The following is a 12,810-nucleotide window of genomic DNA, read 5'->3' as shown; positions in this document are numbered from 1 at the left end:
TAAATTATTATTCGAGTAAATGAAATAATCTGTAGAAAAAGAGAGTTTTAATTACAATAATAAATAATAAGATTTGAAACATTTTGTGTAAAAGTAATATTATATTTTCCGACAAATATGTTTAATAACTACATTATTCTGATCCTGTCAAGAAATAATATACAATTATTAGTAAATTTTTCTACATTAAGTAACAAAAAATGACGTGTTCAAGATGGATGATTAATTACTGATGTGTGTCACTCTCGCCAGTACTTGGATGATCTCTTTTTCATCATAAAATAATTAATTATTTTGCTGTAGTGTTAGCTGATGCAATAAAGATGCAAGCAGCTGCTTTGAGGAACTCATATTCATTTCAATCCACATTGAAAATTGTATTAGATCCCATCTCTAACCACTTGACCTCTTCCAAGGTAGATTTCACATTGAGAACATGAAAATGACCTTCTTAATTCTGCCCTTGTATGCATTAAAATATTGCTACAATTACAAAAAATACTCTAACATGTTTCTGTAGGAAGGAACGTCAATCCATACAAATATCTGCCTGCCTTGTCAAAAGACCATCATTTCCTCTATTGCTATAGATATGTTTTGGAAACTTTCTTTCCCTCTTCAATATGACACTTTTTTTTATAGACAAGACATCTCTGCAGTAAACTTGTAAAACTTTTGTCTATCTGTTAGCAAAACAAAATATATTTAACATTAGATATAGGTATGAGAAAAGTGGCTATCATCTTTGATTTTACTATTTCCATTAATTCAAATTCAAAAATAATTTCTTAGAGTTAAGAAATTTTACTTTCGAATTTGAATTAATGGAAATGGTAAACCCTTAAACTGTATTGAAAATCAAAGACAACAGCAAAACAAAATAGATTTAACATTAGATATAGGTATGGAAAAAGTGGCCGACAGACACACCAAAGTTTTACAATTTTACTGCAAAGGTCTGTAAAAAAGAACAAAAAAAAATAATAGTGTCATATTGAAGACAAGAAGGAAGTTTCCAAAACACATCTATGGCAATAAAAAAAATGAAGGCAGGCAAATATTTGTATGGATTGACATTCCTTCCTACAAAAATAATTTCCAATGATACAACGTGGTTTTGGAGCACGACTCTGCTTTTAAATATTAGGCACTGTAATTTGCAATCATCTGTATATTCAAAGATGAATAAAGTTAGTGAATCATCAAGTAAAATTTGTTTACTTACTTCCTTTATGTTTTCTTTTTTTGTGTCCTTTCTTATCACCTAAAAAATCTTGAAATGCATTGTGGCCATCATACATTTCTAATAAGAATACTTAAACTATAGCTAATTTATATTTAGATTTTTATTAATTTAATAAATTTTGTAAATTAAAAACATTTTACTAACCCTCTTCCTCTTCCTCCATTTCCTCGTCACTCCCCCATTCTCTCGATATTTTTGAACTATCGTGAATATCGATAACAAATACTCCGTAGGTCGATCCCAAAGCATTTATTGCAAAGCATTGATAAATTCCCGAATCCTTTAGTAAAGATTTCTTTATGTTCAGTAATCCTCCTGACAGAAAATATTTTCTTTTTTGTTAAATGAAATTTAAACAATTATAAAGTAATTAATGTATGATGTCAAAATTACCTTTTACGTGGATCCGACTGTTTGTCACGAGTTTTTTGCCATTATGAAACCATTCAATATGAGGTTTTGGGTAACCTTTAGCAATACATTCCACAGTTATGTTTTCACCCTTTATGATTTGTTTGTCATCAGGTGAACTTAATAAATGAGGTATTTCTAAAAATTAAAAATTAATATTAATAAAACTGATGAATGAAATTTAAGTATAATGCATGCATTATTTACCATGAATAAATATATTTGTAGATGCAGATATTCTTTCTCCAATACCATTAAAAGCATGACAAATATATGTACCTTCATCTTCCTGAACGACATTTAACAGCACTAAATTTCCTATTGAAAATTTATCAAAAATACAAATATTTGTTGTTATGAAATATGTAGAATATATATTAATATCATAAACTAGCAGATGAGCCCGGCGTTGCTCGGGCAGAAAGTAACGATAGCAAAGATTAAGATTATAAGATTATAGCCGATCTTACCTGTTTTCACCATGTACAACTATGATAACCCTACTTGAATAAAATGATTAATTTTAAATTCTAAAATCTAAGAAACCTTGTTTGGAACATTGAGTATATTTTGAATTTGGAAGAAATTCAAATATTCAATTTGTTTATTTTGGATTTATTGTTTTTGGGTTACCCAAACAGTGGAAATAATTATAGTATACATTTTGGAAATTAATAAATATTTTGTGCGCCACTATTTATTTTCCTTCTTTATTATTTACACTTTATACTGACTAACACTATATCCTCTTTTTCCCTGGAAGAGTTGAATTTCCAAAAATCCCTTTTTTTATGTGCATTCTCGTGGCATACCTTACTAAAACGCAGTTAAAAATTTAAAAAATTGCATCTAAAATAGTACAGTAGAAGCTGTTTCTTAGGATAAGCCTTAATCCTCTCCCCGTGGGGGAATTTTGAAAAATCCCTTCTTAGTGTACGTTCTCTTGCCATATCCTAACTGTGTACCAAATTTCAACTTTCAACTCCTAACCGATTGGGCTCTGTGCTTATTATTATTATTATGTTTGGTTTAGTGAGTTATACTCAGTTGACACCGGTTGCTGTGTACTATGCCAGACCAGAGTCAAGGTATAGCAACCAAAACAAAATGAAAATCAAAAAACTGCCAGTGTGTGTGGCTGTATTCAGGAATTTCCTAACAATATGACATGTATTCAATATAGTGGCCTTCTGTAGTGTGATGTATATGTTTCTATTCAGTTGTAGTGTGCCCAGGCTTTTGTGTAGTGTGTGTGGTATGACACCTGTACAGGTGAGAACAACAGGTACAATAAGCACCTTATCCATCCTCCACAGATGCCTTATTTCCTGGGCAAGTTCTGTGTACTTGCTAATTTTTTTAGTGCATATGTTTTGTACGTTATGAGTGTTTGGAATGGATATGTCTATAATGTATGTGATTTTACTGTGTTTGTCAATGAGTGTGATGTCTGGTCTGTTGTGGTAAATAATTTTATCTGTGATTATGGCTCTGTCGTAGTACATTTTGTGCATGTTGTTTTCCAATACTATCTGTGGAATGTATCTGTAGTATGGTTCGTGGATGTCTAATAATTTGTGTTGCTTCGCAAGCTCTTGGTGTATTATATATGCTACTTGATTATGTCTGTGTAAATAATCTGTCTGTGCCAAGAGCTTGCAACCAGAAGTGATGTGTTGTATAGTTTCTGGCATAAAGTGACATTTGCTGCATGTGTCATTTGTAAATGTTGTATCTTTCAGTATGTGTTTTCTGTAGTTTTTAGTATTTATGACCTGATTATTATCATCATCAACCCATCTCAATTATTTTATAAGATTTATTTTTAAAATATTAAAGTATTTTAAAAATACAATGCTGCTTTGTGATTTCAATTATCTTTTTTTTTCTCTGGTATGCATATTGTTTTGTTATACAATTGTGAGTATATGGATTACAATTGAAATCTCTTTTCCTTAATATATAAAAATCGTATTTAAATAAAATTGATTTCATAATTAACAATCATTTGTAACATATCGTTATTTAAACTTTATTTTGTGACATTTAATCATGCAAAAAAAATAAAACTTAGTCTCATTTCTGTTATTTAATGGTTGCTGAAAAATTTCCCATATTACTTTATTTTCTAATGACTTACTCAAAATAGACAGATAACTGAACTATGTGATTTTGAAGGATTTTTAATAATAAGTTCAACATGTAATCAGGTTTGAACATCTAAGGCTTTAATTGTGAGTAATAGGTTCAGAACAGGTGAGTAACAGCTAACAGGTATTAGCTGGCCAGATGGCAAGGCAACTCAGGTATCAATCTATGGTCTGGACATCTAGCATTGAATCCAGGCAGGTTGAAACCCCAGGAATATTTTGTGAAATGGTCTGTCTTGGGCATGTTAAGCCCCATACCTGTGGGCCCTCTTAGTGCCCATGGAGAGGAAGAGTTACATTTGGAAAATGTCATCTAAATTTCTTAATAGTTTGTTTGATTTTGCACTAAAAGATTTTTATACGCTAAATGTAATGAAGTCAAAATATCAAAAAAAAAAAAAAAATTCAAAGTTTCTAATTTCTCAATCTACTAGAAGTAGAGAGATAAAACTAGAATATCCTAAGAATTGCCATTACCAAACTTTTTCATATTTTTGTTAAATTACAAAATTAAGGAGCTTAGGCAAGCCACAGTAAAAATAAGTTAACTTGTTATTATAGTAATCATATTTTATATGCATTTGTACATCTTGAATGCAAAGCAGAATTTAATACAATAAGATTAAACACTGTTTGACAGCATTATTATAAATATTGAAACGATGGTTTAACGTCTGATAGTAAGTGGCTTTAAGACCAGTAGTGTCCAAGCAAATAAAAGTAATGCAATGGGATTTGTATGTATGTATGTATGTTTGTTTGTTTGCTATTAGGTTTTCCATATCTGGCTGCAAATGAGATATTTGCAATCAAAGGTAATTGCCAAGACATTCATCAGTTGGTAAGGCAAATTGTTTCTTTTTTTCTTTTTTTCATTTGGTTTTAGTTTGCACTTATAAGTGTTCCGAAATGACATATTTCATGATGCATCTGATTTAAATATATTCATTTTTTTAATTGTGAATTTTTTTCAATCTTGCTGCATCCATCTGTAAATTGGAATTGAATAAATCATCTATCTTTTCACTCAGAAAATAGAAAAAAATGTTAAAATTATCAATATGTAATAATCAGAAAACTGAATGGCCATGCCATATGAGAGGCTAATGTTCCACCCCTCAACTGCAATACATTAGATAAAACAAAGCAAAGAATTTATTAGTAAGCTTGCTAACTAAGATTTTGTTCTCTACAGTATTATTTCTTTTTATCTAGCTATCTAAATCAATAGAATAAATGGCTGAAATTGTTAAAAATATATATTTATCAGGGATTAATTCTATTCTAATTTGCTTGATACTCCAACAGATAGGTTTATTAAATGAGTTATATTTACAACTAGTAGCCTGGGACACCCCCTAGTAGGCATTCTAGCAGCAGCAGTGTCATTCCATGGTATAAATAATAAATTCATATTACAAATAAAAATAATAATATATTGAATTTCTCATGGCATACTCTACTAAAACTCAGTCAAAAATGCAAAAAACTGCATTTATTGTTATTTTAATAATAGCTAGGGGTGCCCCTAGTGGCCGTTTTTGGCATACCCTGACAAAGACTGCCCAGTTTTTCAGTTTTATATAGTAGATATGGCAACTCTCTCTAAGGGTGTTCATTAACTTCAAAATCAGAAATATGGGCATTGTGGAAAAACTGACTGCTATCCGTCAGTTTTTCCACATAAGATGCTCTGAAAAACAAGTCAATAATCCTAAACTAATTTTATTGAATAAATTTTACTTGTTCATCACAAATTTAGCCAGGTATGTGATTAAAAATAAATGTTGTCTTAGTGCCCACAGGATAAAGAGTCGGGAAAAAAGCTGACCTATGTTCGACATAACCATTGATCCACTGTCAATGATAGAGCATGAAACTATACCGACAGAATGTGATGCAAAAGTCACAGATTCCTAAAGGTATAACACTTGCAGACACCTATCACCTATAATTCTTATTTGACTCTTCTTAATACAAATTGGGACATGCTAGGAAAAATTTTATTATCAACTCCAAATCAGAAAAATCTTGAAAAATCAAGACTTATGATAATTCTACCCTTAGATTTATTTTGTTTAGATATATTTTTTTCTTATCATGAGTTTTAGAAAAACAGACTTAAAAAAAATTAATCTTAAAATCTCTTCATTGCATTGCTTTAATTTGCATTCAAAATTATTTTTGACTTTTATATCTAAAATCAAAATTAGATTTATATAATTTACATAATTAAAAATAAGAATACTTTCACTAGTTATACTTATGTTTAAAATAATAGTTAGCAACTATTAATTATTCAAATTATAACTTCATATAAAAGTAGAAAATTTAAACTTTACCTCCTACTTGCAAATGTCTTCCTCTAGGTAAATATCCATTTTGTTTTTCCCACGTTATATTTGGAATGGGAAAACCTTGCACCACACATTCTAGTGTCACATTACTTCCCATTATAACATTTGTCTGATTTATGGGATAAATTAGGAAAGAGGAAGGTTTATTTTCTTTTTCTTCTGTAAATTTAAATTCAAAAATATCAATTAAATTTATTCATTCAGTACATTTATTCATATATAATCGAGTCCTATTAATCTCTCTCATAATCAATTTCTACTAGAAAATTTCTCATTGTTCATAAATGTTTTTAGAATGATGAATTAATGATGATCTGTTAATTTCAGATTTTAGAAATAATTTTTCAATTGTTTCAATTTTGCATATGCCTAACATTTTACAGTATTGCATATATGTCTAAAATACAGATGTAATTCTTCCAAGATTAAAAAAAGGCCTTGTTAAATATAAAATTCAAATTTAAGAAAAATTCGTATTTTTTCACGATAACATCAGCTATTGTAAAATAAACAACTAGTGTGAATAATCTTAAGACAGTTTATGAACATCGTGAACCTGGCATTGATTATCCATTTGTTGTCTTTTTCAGTATGAGTAAGCAAGTTATCTGCCGTTACAGCAGTTAGTTTAGTGATAATTATTGCACAAAGTTAGGCATTTTTGGATAGTGGCTTTTTGACATGGATTCCATGAAAGGAGGAAGATTGTAACCAAAATTTATGGTTAATTTATATGCTATTTACAGTGAAAATGATTGTTGGACACAGTTGGATACAAACAAAGATGAAATCATTGATTTCAAGACAGATGGCCAAGTTTGAAAGATTTCCATTAAGACTAGCTTTGTGAGCTCACAAATGAGCAAAACATAGTTGTTCAAAGACTTTGTTTAACTCTGATATTACAATAAAGTTGATTAGTTAAATATATTGATTGGCAGAGTTAAAAAGTTTGCACAAAGTGAGTCTCCCACATGCTCACTGACTAACATAAATATCTGTTGAAATTGTTTCAGTTGAATTACTCAAGATGACTTATTGTCATTACTGGAAAATGAGAAAGAATTAATTTTATTATTATACAAACTCCAAGACAGCTGACTACTATATTTGAATGGCCAAAGATGAGTCTCATTCTCAAATTCTTTGTCATTTATTTCTGATCTTAATAGATTGTCCACATAAAACATTGAAAAAAAAAGCATTATTTGTAATAGGATAATGATGCAGTTCCGTAGTTTTTTATTCTCTCAGTAGACCTTGCATTTTTTCATCAAAAACAAAAAAAAAGTTTTTTGGAAGCCATTTTCAAAGGTGTAAGATATTTTCAAAGGTGATATCATTGAAATATTTTTCAATGATTGAAGTTTTTTAACAGGACAAAAGAACAAAAATACATTCCCAAAAGAGTATGAAAGCAGTTTCAATAACTGGCTCACAAGACTGCAATACTGTAAACATGCCCAGGAAATATTTTGATAAAATTTTTTACTGTTCTTAAAATATCTTAATATATCCAAAAATTTTAAAAAGTTTTTAATAATGCATCTTAACCGATTTAAGTAAAAAAAATAATAAAAATAACTAATTATATAAAAATATTATCATATTTACCTATCACAGAAAGTATAGTTTGATGTTGTCCCATTCTTTTTTCATTTAGAAAAGGATTAATTACATCGCAGCGATAAGAACCAGAATTGTTTGGCTGAACTCCAAAAATCTGTAGATTACCTGAAGGCATCAGATGATATCGTTCTGTAAATAAAAAATTAAGATTTCACTAAACATTAAATTAATGTAAAAATTGTGTGAAAATACAATTTTTAAATACTTTTTACATTTAACTACCTTTATTTACATCTATATTTTAGACATATATGCATACTTCCAAGATTAAAAAAAAAGCCTTGTTAAATATAAAATTCAAATTTAAGAAAAATACTTAGAAATAACAAGAATATTGGTTCAAATGCTAACTTTATGACAATAAATCGACTAAGCCGAATCTCATATGCAATGATTATTGGTGCCAGGAGCATGCCAATTTAATGACACCAAAAACTATACTCACTGCATACTTTTACTGGCATAATGATTATTGGCACTAGTTAAGTGGCATCACCTAAATTTCTACATGCAAATAAACATATATCAGTCAATTTGCACCAATAATTATTGCACATAGAAACCTAGCTTTACATTATAGTAAAATTAGAAAAACTTTAATACAACCATTTGTAATTTGTAACATTTTTAATTACCTGTTGATCTACTGATAACAGTGTCTTGAAAATGAAATTCAGTGACTGCAATTGGCACACTGGGTGGAGGATGGCATGGAATGACTGCTGTATTCCCTCTCACAATTTCCATATTGATGTCATCTTGAGGAGGAAATGCATCTAGTTCTGAATACACACAATAAAAACATTAATAAGTAATTTTACATTAAAATATAAAATAATTTATCACAAGTAAACTTACTTCCAATTATGAGACTGGCAGGCAGACTAAGTAAAGCTCTTTTCTTATGATGAGCTAGACACTGAATTTTGCTATTATCGTAAAGATCAATCTCTTCCCTGTTTTTCTTTGGTAGATTTACAACTAACTTATGATGCCCCACATTGAACCCACCCTCCGATTCCTGAGTCAGAGGTTCGCCGTTCCACAGCCAAGTTATGACCGCCGAGGACGGAGAGGCCGAGCAGCGGAAGACCACCCTGCCGTCGCGCGGCGTCACCATAACCGTCAAAGGTTCCGACTGAAATTCCAGATCCAAGAAATCTGAGAAACAATTTTACAAAATGAATTTTTTAGATTATCTGTTGGCCAATGTGTATATTTAAAAAATATATATATACAAAGAAAAGTAAATAAATAGAATATCTGAAATTTACAGCAGAAAGTTAATGTTTAGTACTTACTGGAATAAACATATTTCACTGATGATAAATTAAGAAATAACCAAAACATTAAAATAACACAGCTTTCCTTCATTTTTACAAGCAGTTGGACAGACTATTTATTAAAAATATTCATTTTTACCTAAAAAATAAACAACATTAAATCAATAGACATAATTTGAGTCTTTAAATTTCATCATCTCTATGTTTAAACTGAAGTTTTTACAATAATTGTGTGTTGTGTTGTATTTTATCATACAGTATATGTATACATGCACATACTATTTTTCTTTAAATTTAAAATTCTAGACACAAAGATAGTTTTGGCAAATTTAATTCAAATAACCAAAAGATTTTGTCAAATATTGCATTAAAAACTTTATTGCACAATAAACTATTGATGTACACTAGACCATTTTGAGAAATTGCAAAGAAATGATCAGTATCATTGTTTTTTTTAACACAACTTCTGCAACATACTTGATACAATCCACTAGTTTCAATACAATGTAGTATTAAAAATACTTGCTAGTTTCCTCTATTTCATTAACATTATTATATGGAAAATTATATGGTTACGACCACAACATCATTAATTATATCATTAAACAATATGCAGTATTTTAATTTTATATTGTTCAAAACTGTAAGCAGCATAAGAAAATACTGTATAAAGATGTATTTTATTCTAATAAAACTAAAAAGGTTAGTATTTTTCATTAGAGTGTAGAGGGACAAGAAATATTTTTACAAAACAGGGAGACTTCTCTTGAAAAAGTTTGAGAACAACTGCTTTACATTCATAGGTCACAGATATAAATTAAGCAATATTGAAAAAATGTATTCGTCCCACATTTTGTATGATTTTAAATATTTTAAAAAGAAAACCACATTTTTGGCTAAACCACAGACAGGAAAAATTAAAAATTAAATTGTCTAACTCAATGCAAAAATACTTCTATTATATCCTAATTCTAATAAAAAACAAAAAAAAAAAAAAATGAAATTATCATAAATATTTAATAATACGATTATTAAAAAGGCTTAAAAGTTTTGATTATCATTACTACTTTTTAGAGAATTATAGAAAACATATCAATATATGATAAATTTTCAAACAGAAAAATAAATAAATAAATTAGTATCCATCAATCACACATTCCACTAACATACATATTGAACTATTCATAATTTATTAAAATGAAATTACTCGAAATGTTTAAAACAATTTCAATAAATTGGATACTTTTACAGAATTTTGAAATCTGCAACACAGACCCAAATACTTTTAAAACCACAATACACTTCTTCTACTGTACACCTTACAGTACAGTAGAAGTTTATTTCTAGAAAGTTTTCGGTCGTCTTAGATCGATCTTCTTCGGAAAATTTAGAATTCAAAAACAAACAAAAGCCTTAATTTATTTGAGAATCGCTTAATTTGAACGCTAACCTCGGTGTTCAAATATTAAACTATCGTGATGTATCAGAATCTATTCACAAAGATGCTGAAATATATTTCAGATTTTATTTTCCTTCAAATGCAATAAACATTTGTTGCATAAAACAAAATTTTAATGTTAAATAATTTATCACTGTTAGGAAATTTTTAACATAAATCTGTGCCAGAGAGTATTAAACATTTAAGAAGCGATGGAAAAAAAAAAATAGCCTACGGATGATTGGATGGCAGAAGTGGTACATGCATCCAGTCTGCCGCTCCGAGAGATCAAGGTTCAAATTCAGATTAGAAACTTCAGAAGTTTTTTGTGGCCAGTCAATCCTATTCACTCATTCAATTTATTTTGGGCTCTAAAACAAGACCTCTTTGTGTTCACAAAACGGAGAAAGTTAAAAAGGAAAAAAATATAAATAACATAAAAAACAAAATAATTCGCTTTGAATCTATAACTTATCTGACTAAGAGAGTTCAATTTTAATCATTTCCAAAAATTCTTATCTTAATAGCTTTTCATTCCAAGAATAAACTGAAAAAATAAGATTTATGTTCATCGGTCGAAATAAATAAAATTTCGAAAAAATTTTTATCTCAGTTTTATTAGTATAAAACTGAGATAAAAATCTTGACTTTTATTTAAAATAGCTTTAAATTATTTGACTTCTACAAAACCTAAATGTTTTTGAAGTAACTGAATTTCATCTTGATAATGTAAGAAACTTTATATATAATATATACTGTATATATAATTTTTTTAAACATTCGATCTTTAATCATAATCAACTAAAAACTATACTGTTTTAAACAAAAAAAATTATTTAATTACACAATTAGCTACTTAGTTTTAAAAGGATCTTACCAATTTTACAAGAAAATTTGATACCAATGGCAAAAGAACCGAAAATTGCCTAGCTATTTACCATAATGTTGTTTATAATAAACTGATAATTGCTTTGAATTCAGACTCTTTGGTTACTGAAATTTTTATTTATTTATTTTAATCTGTTTAATTATTATTATTATTATTATTATTTTTGTTGTTTGCTTACTTGCAAAATTTGTAACTAATTTTCATTCTTATTTATTTATGAATATTATGTATAATTTTACTTCAGTTAAATTAAGTTTTATAGTGAAACTATCTCTTAAATTTAAAAATATTCCCTTTGATAAATAACATCATGAAAGCAGCTTAGTTTCATATACTAAAAAATAGGATAATTTAGAGTTTACAAGAGTAATTCCTTGTAGCTAATTTTATGATACTGTTAAATTTGATCACTTAATACCATAAAATAAGAATGAAAATAAACTCTATCCAAACTGTGTCAATCATCATTCGAAATTTGTGGATAGATTTAAATAATTACAATCATCAAATTTCTTTACCATTAACAATTTTATCTTTCACTCTCTGGTGGCTTCTCTTGGCCGGGCAGCCATCAAAGAATACATTTTAAACACAAATGAACAAAATAAATTACAGTTAATGGTATAAACCGATGCTTTGACGATAGTTTCTATTAGAGGGATACTCAGAAAGGCGGCGAGATTTTATACAGAAGAAATAAAACGTTATTAATACTGTAGAGGCAACGTTATACGACCGAAGAACATTTCGTTGCAACATGCAACATAAAACAATGACAAACCGGGAAGGTTAATGACATAGTACCATCTGGCTGTCAACATGATGAAATGGTTTAGGAAGCAGTAAAACTATTTTTACGGTGGTTCTCTCTTCGATGGTCGAAAGCGATCGAAGTCTGTTACAGCACAAATAGGACGAATGCCAGGACCGGGGACTATAATTCTGCAGCTGTCAAAACTTTTTCGGATCGCGTATCTTCTCATTATATTAAAAAAAAAAACAACTGTTCGATTCTTTCCTAGTCGTTCTGCATCATCTGTTGGCGAATTTATCGGAAAGAATCTTCGCGAAAAAAAAAAAAAAAAAAAATAAGCAACGACATTATAAATTTCGTGAGCTCTGATACTTATCCAGATATTATTTAGTTGATTTCGAAGACGTAAAGCGCGCTGGTACAGATAAAATGGTTGGTCCGCAATATTTCACTTTTATTACTATATAAAATATAAAACGATTTACAAGCGCCTCGTCTTAAATGCAAGTAGAACAGATAAGTGCGATTTCCAAACCAGACAGGATCGTGCCCCCAAGCTTTACTACATAATTTCCCCTCTCACTCGTTGGTTGCTAGTAGTGGGAAAATAATGGCACGGAATATTTATGGAATCGCGCTGGACGAGACGGTTT

At 29.1% G+C, this 12,810-nt stretch overlaps 2 protein-coding genes across 5 annotated transcripts in view; both read right to left on the bottom strand.

The window, feature by feature from the left end:
- The window catches only part of LOC136980973 (transmembrane protein 50A), a 240,695-nt gene that overhangs the window by 44,886 nt on the left and 182,999 nt on the right, over positions 1-12,810 (bottom strand). The gene's annotated exons all lie outside the window — the stretch shown is intronic.
- LOC136980964 (interference hedgehog-like) overlaps positions 1-12,810 on the bottom strand; it is a 44,621-nt gene that overhangs the window by 8,136 nt on the left and 23,675 nt on the right. For 3 of the 4 annotated variants that reach the window (XM_067277162.1, XM_067277163.1, XM_067277161.1), the window contains exons 2-10: positions 9,095-9,215; positions 8,652-8,954; positions 8,429-8,575; positions 7,779-7,922; positions 6,150-6,323; positions 1,865-1,975; positions 1,640-1,795; positions 1,391-1,561; positions 1,226-1,303 (exon numbers count right to left, since the gene is read on the bottom strand). In XM_067277162.1, coding sequence (XP_067133263.1) covers positions 1,226-1,303; positions 1,391-1,561; positions 1,640-1,795; positions 1,865-1,975; positions 6,150-6,323; positions 7,779-7,922; positions 8,429-8,575; positions 8,652-8,954; positions 9,095-9,167 — 1,357 coding nt within the window. In that variant the 5' untranslated portion in view covers positions 9,168-9,215. The remainder of the gene's footprint in view (positions 1-1,225; positions 1,304-1,390; positions 1,562-1,639; positions 1,796-1,864; positions 1,976-6,149; positions 6,324-7,778; positions 7,923-8,428; positions 8,576-8,651; positions 8,955-9,094; positions 9,216-12,810) is intronic. The other variant, XM_067277164.1, reaches the window with a different exon arrangement.

This window comes from Centruroides vittatus, unplaced genomic scaffold, assembly GCF_030686945.1.
Source record: "Centruroides vittatus isolate TY-2023 unplaced genomic scaffold, ASM3068694v2 contig_738, whole genome shotgun sequence".
NCBI classification, from domain to species: Eukaryota; Metazoa; Arthropoda; class Arachnida; order Scorpiones; family Buthidae; genus Centruroides; species Centruroides vittatus.
The sequence above is the reverse complement of the archived record's forward strand: the minus strand, read 5'-3'. Positions and strand labels throughout refer to the sequence as shown.